The sequence below is a fragment of the Pollicipes pollicipes genome, unplaced genomic scaffold (genome assembly GCF_011947565.3).
Source record: "Pollicipes pollicipes isolate AB1234 unplaced genomic scaffold, Ppol_2.1 Scaffold_6686;HRSCAF=7923_pilon_pilon_pilon, whole genome shotgun sequence".
NCBI lineage: Eukaryota > Metazoa > Arthropoda > Thecostraca > Pollicipedomorpha > Pollicipedidae > Pollicipes > Pollicipes pollicipes.
The window spans coordinates 38,552,663-38,561,716 of NW_023596921.1; the positions used below are offsets into that span (position 1 = coordinate 38,552,663).

At 67.8% G+C, this 9,054-nt stretch overlaps 1 protein-coding gene across 1 annotated transcript in view; it reads left to right on the top strand.

Annotated features, from left to right (window-relative positions):
• The first annotated feature begins 452 nt into the window (after positions 1-452).
• LOC119107781 (G1/S-specific cyclin-D2) overlaps positions 453-9,054 on the top strand; it is a 10,600-nt gene continuing 1,998 nt past the window's right edge. Inside the window, exons 1-3 of the mRNA XM_037231329.1 lie at positions 453-751; positions 1,479-1,694; positions 4,973-5,129. Of these exons, the coding sequence (XP_037087224.1) occupies positions 542-751; positions 1,479-1,694; positions 4,973-5,129 (583 nt within the window). The 5' untranslated portion in view covers positions 453-541. The remainder of the gene's footprint in view (positions 752-1,478; positions 1,695-4,972; positions 5,130-9,054) is intronic.

Sequence of the window (9,054 nt, forward strand, 5' to 3'; positions counted from 1 at the left end):
TGCCGCGACAAAAGCCGTGCAAGGAGTCTGCTGACGAAGTAACTAACGTACGGCTTCCCGATCGGCCGGCGCGTGATGTGGAGGCGCGGGTGACATGACGCGTACCAGGTCGGGATGGATACACCGACGGGAACTCAATGGTTCATCAGTTCAATCCACGTTGGCCGGCGGTCCCCTATGACCCTTCACAACCATGGGAGAGAGCAGAGCACGCAAAACTGAGCCGAACGCACCCGGTCCCGCCGCCTAATAGGACGTCCATTCTCCCATACTGCGAGCTACGAGCGGGGCCAGGTGTCCACCGACAGCATGCGATTGTGGCCGTTGCGAGCGGCGCTGGCCGGGGGGCGGGCGGCGAGAGTGGCGTGCGCCGCCGGCCGGCCGGGCCAGATTGCCGGCGCCGTGTCAGAGGAGGACCGGGGAGCACCGGCTGGAGTCGCCAGTGTGTGAACAGAGCTGGACGGGGGTGGTGGTCGGACCTGCCGCTCCCGCGTGACAACCAAAAGCGCGCTCCGCGTCTCAAGAGCCGGTGCTGCTAGGCATGAGCAGCAGCCTGCTGTGTGCTGAGCAGCCGATGGATACCTCCTGCAGGATGGCGCAGAACGACGCGGTCATCTTCCGCGACGACAGAGTGCTCGAGTCGCTGCTGCGCACCGAGCACTCCTACATGCCGGGCGCCTGCTACTTCCAGCAGACGCAGAACGACATCCAGCCGTACATGAGGAAGATGGTGACGTCCTGGATGCTGGAGGTGGGTGACGACGCCCGTTGCCGCGCGCGACGGAGTCTCGTGAAATCCAACCGTGTATAGTGCTTTAAATCACCCAGCTAAACAACCGAGCGTCCGTTTTATGGCCGGTGTGTGCGCGTGAAGGCTGCTGCGGCCTGTTTCCCCCCAGGAACGACTACGTGTTCTGTAGAGGGCTCCTTTGTGCGACCGAAGTGCTACTCGATCTTGGGACGGCGATTTGATTTGCGTCATGAATTGCTCGTGAGGGAGACCCGGATTCAGTGGCCGGGCGGCCTTCCAGCGCTCACTTTTCCAACCTGGTTGTATTTTGGGGCAAAAGTGTGTCGACGGCTGCGCCTGATTGGCTACGGCAGCCGGTGATCTCTGGATGCTGTTGTCATGGCGACGTTCACCGCACGCCCACACCTGTTGAGGATGGATGGTCTGTTTCGCAAGGCTCTCCGCCGAAGCGTGAAGACCGCACGCTCCCAGCCGGGTCGGGTCAGGTCGGGGCGCACACGGACGGCTCGGGTGGGAGGCAGAGCTGCCGTGTTCGCCCATGCCCGGCAACAGGCGAGAGAGTGGGGCGCGCGCCGGGACCGCGCTCCGCTGCGGCGCCGGACGACAGGTGTCCTCCGCACCGGCGCCGGCACTTCTCCGGCTGCCGCGGGCGCCGGACACGGCCACACTCACTGGGCCGGCGCCCGGCATGCCGCCCTGCCCTGCCTGACGCGCGCCGCCGACGCAGGTATGCGAGGAGTTCGGCTGCGAGGACCAGATCTTCCCGCTGGCCGTCAACTACATGGACCGCTTCCTGGGCCAGCGGCGGATCGCGCGCGGCCAGCTGCAGCTGCTGGCCGCCGTCTGCCTGCTGCTGGCCTCCAAGATCCGGCAGTGCCGCGCGCTCAGCCTCCAGCAGCTTGTCTACCTCACCGACTACTCGGTCACCGAGCAGCAGCTCAAGGTGAGCGCCGGCGCCGCGCGAGCGCCGCTGCGTGGGTGGCGGTCCGGCGCCGCTCTCCGGGTCGTCTTCTCACGGCTCGGCGGGTCGCGTCCCGCTCCGAGAGGCGACAAGCATGCTAACGGTGCCGTCACCCTTGCGTTTAAAGTGCAGCGCGGCATCCGCGGAATCTGGGCGGCCGCGCCGGGCGGCCGCGCGCCGGGGCCGCGCCGCGCTTGTGACCTCGAACAGCCGGCCGCCGACTGCCGCCTTTGTGAGGGCGCACGCATTCCTGGGGCGCGATGATACAGCCTTTTGGGGCGCGTCGGAGGGGGCCGGCGCCGGCGCCGGTGGCGGCACTCGCCACGGCTCCGATCGCGGCCGCGGCAGGCAGAGAGGTCAGATCGTGGTGCGGGGACGGGACGCCACGGGGGACGGACCCGCGAGCCTAATCGCTGCCACCATAGTCGTTATCCCGCCACCCCAGGCGCGTATCTCCTCCTCTCAAGGCGCTATGCATGCCGGGACTGACAGCGGCTGTCAATCGCGTCTTGACGCGGCTGCGTCACTACGGCGCGGCGCTGTACCGCACACCCCTCCACCTCGCCGCCGGGACGTGTTGAGACGCGCCTCAGCCACCTCGCGTCGCTGCCCCGTCACGCAGCCCGGCTCTGTGTCACGCCGGCGTTGGCATGGCAACGGGACCGGTGTCACGGTCACACCCGGCGGCGCCGAGTCGCGTGCTGCCGCTTTGTGCGGACGTTTCCGTCCACTGCACATGCGCTCCACAAATCCATTATCATCTGGGCTGACGCGGATGATCGCTCTTGCGCGAACGGCCGGGCCTTTTTTCGACCGTGCGGGGATTTAAAACATCATAAAAAGTTGTCCACGTGCGTCTATCGCCGGCGAATTTGTCCTCGCCGGACAGCGCCGTCCAAGGCTGTCCAGAATTGCGCCGACTCCCGGTTCAATAAAGGCGGCACGTCTGAATTCTGGCTTGGCAGCACCATCTGTCGCACGCTGTCAAGTCGTGAGAGGAAATTTAAGGTTGTAAACATGCGCTTACATTCTTTTTTGTATTCTTGCGGATATCTTGTTCCCAGAATGATTATAACAACATTGAATGAAACGCACATTTAACCGAAACTTCTTCCAATATCCCACAAAGTTTACGACCTCGCGGATGAAAAAGGGAATGATCGGCTTTGGTACTTCTGAAGCATCCCCCGGGCGCAGCCGTGCTGCAGCCATCAGCCTTCACAGCCGACAGGTTTGGTCACTCTTGACCAGACAGGGGTCGGGTGTCCCCGTCGTCCACGCCGCCCACCCTTCCCCCACCTGGTCAGTGGTCGCCCTGACCACCGGGTCTCATGCCGGGCTCGGGCTCTCAGTATCTCCCTGCCGACAAACCGCTAGGGCTCTGCGTTAGGCTGCGGCGCGCCTGATGACTACGCCACCCTCTTGTAAACGTCTCCCATGCGAGAAGCCTTGGTGGGACCGTCTTCAGGCCTGGCTGGGCGCGGCGAGCCTCGGCCCGTGGTCGAGGATGCGGCGGCGGCGCTGTGTCGGGTCTGGCACCCCCTCCCCCGCCCCCTTCCGTCCCGCCTGCACGCATGCCTCCGAGATGCCGATCACGTGCAATTACGATCGGCGCCGCCGCCAAGTGGCCGACTAATTGCCGGTATCCGCTGGCCGTAATTAGAGCAGCCCGACTCGGGCCCCGTACTGTACGGAGAGCCGCGCCGACCGCCCGCCCCGTAATGGGCCATTACGCCGTGCACAGCTCGGCGACAACAAATGAAGCCAGCTCGTTAAAAAGTCGCGGGCCGCGTTGATCGATTTACGCGCGTAATGGGGACATTTTTGTTGGCCGGAGATGCATGAAGATGGATTTGTGCGAGCGCGCCGCCTGCGGTTCATGGTCAGACGTCCGCGGCCGGCCGCCGCGGGCCGGAGCCCGGCCTTGGCGCACTCGGCCGCGGCCGACACGGCTCTTCAGATGCCATGGAGATAGCTGGTCACCGTATTCAGGGACGCTTTAAAGGAGCCTTTCAGAGCAAAACGCGGTGTCTCATCTCGTCAAAGCTGGCGTCATGCGGCGAGTCGCTGCGTTGGCCGTTGCGCAAAATGCTGCCTCCGCTCTATCACAGGAGCATTGATCTGCGCTGAAGACGGGAGCATCCGTTACAGGCTCGTCTCACCATCAGCCTGACACTCGCTGTATCGCGGACGGCGGATCCCATGTCGGCGGGGCGGGGCAGCGCCGTCTCCGTCGCCACCGGCGCCCGAGCCGCGGCCAGCCCTCGGTCGGCGCCGCCCTCCGGAGCTGCTGGGCTCTCTCTTGGCCCGTGCAGTTCGACCGAGCATTCCAGGCGTTTTTATCTCTTTGTCGGCCGCTGCGGCCAGTCCTTGAACCTCGCGCCGACGGCGGGCCCGCCAAGGACTCGCGCCACGGCGGCAGGACACAATTCAATGGGGGCGGGCCGGCGGCGGTGGCGCGCGGGAAAGCGCGGTCAGAGGCCGACGAAATTGGCCGCTCCGCACCTCGGGCGCGCGCGCCGCTGCCGTGGGAGACATGCTAACGAGATCAGGGCACGGCCACGCCACATGCTGCGCATTCCGCCCGAAATGACTGTGATCGCGCCGCCGCGTCCGCCGCCCCCGGCCCCGTGTCCTATGATTTGGCGCCGAAGAGTAAACAGAAAAACGTACCGGCCTTGCGCGGTATTGCTCGGGCCGTCGCCGCCGGCCGTGTTATTCAATGCGGACCCATAAGTCAGCCATTTCCTGTCATTTTCCCTCGGAATGCGTTTCTTGTGGCGGCGGAGGCCCGCGCCGCGGCCCGACCGGCGCCGGCCGCCCTGTCGCCGGTGCGTCGGCCGGCCGCCGGCCGTCTGCACCCGCGCAGGGCCTAATTAAAACTGCTCTGACCCTCGGTCTATAATTACCGATAAAGTATGCCTTCATTCGTTCATAAATCGCGGTCAGGACGGCGGCGACCGGCGCCGGCAGCGGGCGCCGTGTGTCGGGACGGGCAGCGGGCGCCGCGTGTCGGGACGGGCAGCGGGCGCCGCGTGTCGGGACGAGCAGTGGGCGCCGTGTCGTAGGGAGCTGGCCGGCAAGCGGACGAGACCTTGCCCAAAGTCGACCGCAGTCGAGTACGTAGCGGGAGATATGTGTTTGCTTTTCTTTCATATGTTGTATGATGCCGGTTTTGTATTTCGTGAGATATCATAAGTCACACTGGGCGCACCAGTAATCCCATCGGCAATTGCCCTGACCGGACATCCGCTCCACAGGAATTCGAGCTGGCCCTCCTACACCGGCTCAACTGGGACCTCAACTCGGTCACCAGCTTCGACTTCGTGGAGCAGCTGCTGGTCCGCCTCTCACTGAAGGCCAACGCGCGTTTGATACGGCGCCACGCCCACACCTTCATCGCGCTCTGCACAACAGGTACGTGCGCCAGACGGCCGCCTCCGGATGACTTCGGGTGACGGCGGTGGGGGGGGGGGGGGCATCACGGTCGTCATCGCCCGGACTGAGGTGTTCGGGCGCTCGACGGTGACCGCTGAAAGCCGCCGCAGCTTGGTGGAGCACGGGCGGTGCCTCTCCCCCCTCCCCCGGTCCCAACCAAGCTGTGAAGCGGTAGGGGTGCGCGCGTGTGTGCACACTTGTGACACAGGCGGCGCGTCAGACAGCGCCTCTCAGCTGGCCGTTGCAGCCAATGAGAGCGCGCCGCCGGCGCCGTCAGCCAATCACGAGGCGTGTAGCGGGCAGATGTATTGCAATGCGGGCCTCTGTTTGGCTCCGGAAAATCGATCGGTGCGTGCGCTCCGCGAGGGGAGGGGGAGGGGTGATGTATTGAAACGCGGCCGGGCCGTGGCGATATCGATTGATAACGTGCCATTACATGATACGGCGGGCCGCCACTCGTTAGGCCCATATTACAATTACGATGTAATTCATGAGCCATGCTCATCAATTATGACCGGCGCAGAGTTAGCCCGAGCTCGTTTATAATACATACTGCGCAGTGGCAAAAAGGCGTCCGGCATCGATCGCCTTATTTGGCGGCATCGCCAAACAATTAGGGCGGCGGCGTTTTTCGATTGATGTTACGTCTCACGCCACACGGTCCCACTTCCGGCGGCGCGGCTCCGAAATAGTTCGCCACTGGCGTGATTGTCCGCAAAAACGGTACCGGCGGCGCGCGCCAACAAAGAGCGCGCCGCGCCACCGGAACCCGCCGCTGTAACCGTCATGTCTCGCGCTCGCCGCGCCCGCCGGCCGACCGTCGGCGGCGGCGACCCTCGCGTCGACGCCGACGTTTTGCCGCGCGTTCCCACGTGAGTTATTCCTGTCGGCGGCGCGCTGAAAACTCGGCTCGCCGCCCACAAAGACCGCCGGAAGCAGACTCATCCTCGCCGCGTCACGGCGAGATTTATCCCCGATAGTTTATGCTTATTAGAAAAGCGTGGGAGCGCGGTGTCGGCCGGGGGGAGTGGCGCGAGAAAAAGGGCGGCCGACGAAGGGGCGGTCATGACGGCCGGTCGCCGCCGCGCCCCGCTCCCACCGCGCTCGGGTTTCGCTGCAACGGCGTAATCGGCGCCGTTTCACGCCCGGCCGCGGCGTGACGCGTCGGAGGCGTCGACGGGGGGGGGGGGGGGGGCGGGAACGTCGGCCCGACGGCCGAGCGACGGCGCAGACGGGGGCGACGGCGCCGGCGGGCCCGACGCCGACCGGTCGAGGTGACAAACGAGCTGTCTCCGGCCCGCTGACCGGCGCCGTGGCCGTTTGGAGCGGGGCGGCGCTTCCGCCTTCCGCCTGAAGACCGGTCTCGCAGGCGCACGGGCGGGCCGTGCGCGGTCAGACCTCGTGTCGAGCTGGGGAGCGCGCGGACGTGTGCGGGAGACCCCGCTGCGGGCGCGGGCGGTGTGTCGGATCGGTGGTCCGACGGGGCCCGGTCCAGCTGTCGCCGTCCCCTCCCGGCCGGCCGGCAGCACCTGCGCCGCCCGCCGCCAGCCGGCCGGGGCCCGGCCCGGCCCGGCGGCTGAGGTCCCCACGCGAGCGTCGGACGCCGGCCCGCAGTCGGGGTCCGAGGTCCGCGGGCGACCCTATCGCCCCCGGTGGCTGAGCTAGCGGCGCGATCGGCTGGGCGGCCCGACGCTGGCGTGACGCGTCGCGACGCCAGGCTTATCTCCCTCGCCGGCCGGTCAGATGGTCGCTATCCCAGACGAGCAGCGACACGGCGGTGACCTGTGTCCCGTGCCTGTTGCGTGGCTTGTCGGCACGCGCGCCAGCTGCGGTGGCGCCCATGACCGCGCGTGACACGTCACAGCTTCCGTCACGCGACAGCCGACCGGAACACGGCGTGAGTCCGGTCGGCAGCCGGAAGCGGCGGCCGTGGCACAATCAGATCACTTCCGAGTGCGCCGCCATTTAAATCGGCGGGCCGCGCCGGGCGGGACGGCCCAGCCCGAGTTGTTTGTCAGCTCCCGGGCGCCGGGTGGCAGGCAGGGGGTGCGCTAGATGACGCAGCGACACGCTAACGCGGTCGGGGCAGCGCGCCGTCGGTCCAGCCTCTAAAGTGGCCGACGCCGGCCCTGATCATTTCGTAACAGCACATAGCCGGCTATTACGAGGATATCAAGCGATGCTTTTTAAAGAGTTTCTCCTCGGAGACGCTGTTTAAAACAGCGGTAACCATATGTTATTAGCCGCTGGCCTTCTGCTCCGTTCAGTGTGTAGCCTACTTTCGGCTCGCTTTCGATTAGCCGACTGGGACCTTTAAAAAGTGAACCGTCGCCACAAGCTCGCCGCTCGCCTGGCAGCGATTGAGACGTCGGCGAAGAGAGCGCGCCCGGCAACAGACGCCGCCCTGGTGGCCTTTGACCCAGTTCCGAGCGCAGGTCAGCGGATGGCGTCAGTGCGCGCGGCCGGCGGCGGCCCGTCACCGTCGCTCGCTCGCCAGCCGACGCCGCGCGGCGCCGGACGGCGCATACTGGCGGCGGCGGCGCGCCGGGCACCGCCGCGCCGGGGGTTAAATAGTAATCTGCTGGGGAATATCACACGGCGCCACAGCCGACCGGCTCCCCTTGGGAGCGCGCGGGCGCATTCCAGCGGGCAGGCGGGGCACCTGGTGCCTGACGTAGGGGCACCGTTAGGGGGCGCCTTCCTTCGTGCGTTCCCTCTCTCCCTCTCCCAGTGGCTCCGAACGGCGTCCGACCGTGGCAGGAGGCTCGCCTGGGGATGGGTGCCGTGTGAGAACCGCGGGACGGGTCGGCCAACGCTCAGGCTGCCCCTGCGCTCCCATCACTGGCAGAAGGCGTTCTGCGCCGTAAGCCGCCGTCGCCGCACGTTCAGTCCAGAGTACGAGTGTGCGTTGCACCATATGGGACTATGGTCATCGCCGCGGACACCGCCCGGCTGCGGGCGGCGAGGCGGCAGCGCACCGCCTCCGCCACGTGTCCCCGCGAACTCGGCTCACGGGACGGACCGCCCGTCCCCGCCGCCACGTGTCCCCGCGAGCTCGGCCCACGGGACGAGCCGCCCGTCCCCGCCGCCACGTGTCCCCGCGAGCTCGGCCCACGGGACGAGCCGCCCGTCCCCGCCGCCACGTGTCCCCGCGAGCTCGGCCCACGGGACGAGCCGCCCGTCCCCGCCGCCACGTGTCCCCGCGAACTCGGCTCACGGGACGGACCGCCCGTCCCCGCCGCCACGTGTCCCCGCGAGCTCGGCTCACGGGACGAGCCGCCCGTCCCCGCCGCCACGTGTCCCCGCGAGCTCGGCTCACGGGACGGACCGCCCGTCCCCGCCGCCACGTGTCCCCGCGAGCTGGGCTCACGGGACGAGCCGCCCGTCCCCGCCGCCACGTGTCCCCGCGAGCTCGGCCCACGGGACAAGCCGCCCGTCCCCGCCGCCACGTGTCCCGCGAGCTCGGCTCACGGGACGGACCGCCCGTCCCCGCCGCCACGTGTCCCCGCGAGCTCGGCCCACGGGACGAGCCGCCCGTCCCCGCCGCCACGTGTCCCCGCGAGCTCGCCCACGGGACGAGCCGCCCGTCCCCGGCCGCCACGTGTCCCGCGAGCTCGGCTCACGGGACGAGCCGCCCGTCCCCGCCGCCACGTGTCCCCGCGAGCTCGGCTCACGGACGAGCCGCCCGTCCCCGCCGCCACGTGTCCCCGCGAGCTCGGCTCACGGGACGAACCGCCCGTCCCCGCCGCCACGTGTCCCCGCGAGCTCGGCCCACGGGACGAGCCGCCCGTCCCCGCCGCCACGTGTCCCCGCGAGCTCGGCTCACGGGACGAGCCGCCCGGCCCCGCCGCGAGCGTCCACTCCGCCGGACGACGCTTAATTGCAGCGTTGGTGGCGCACATTG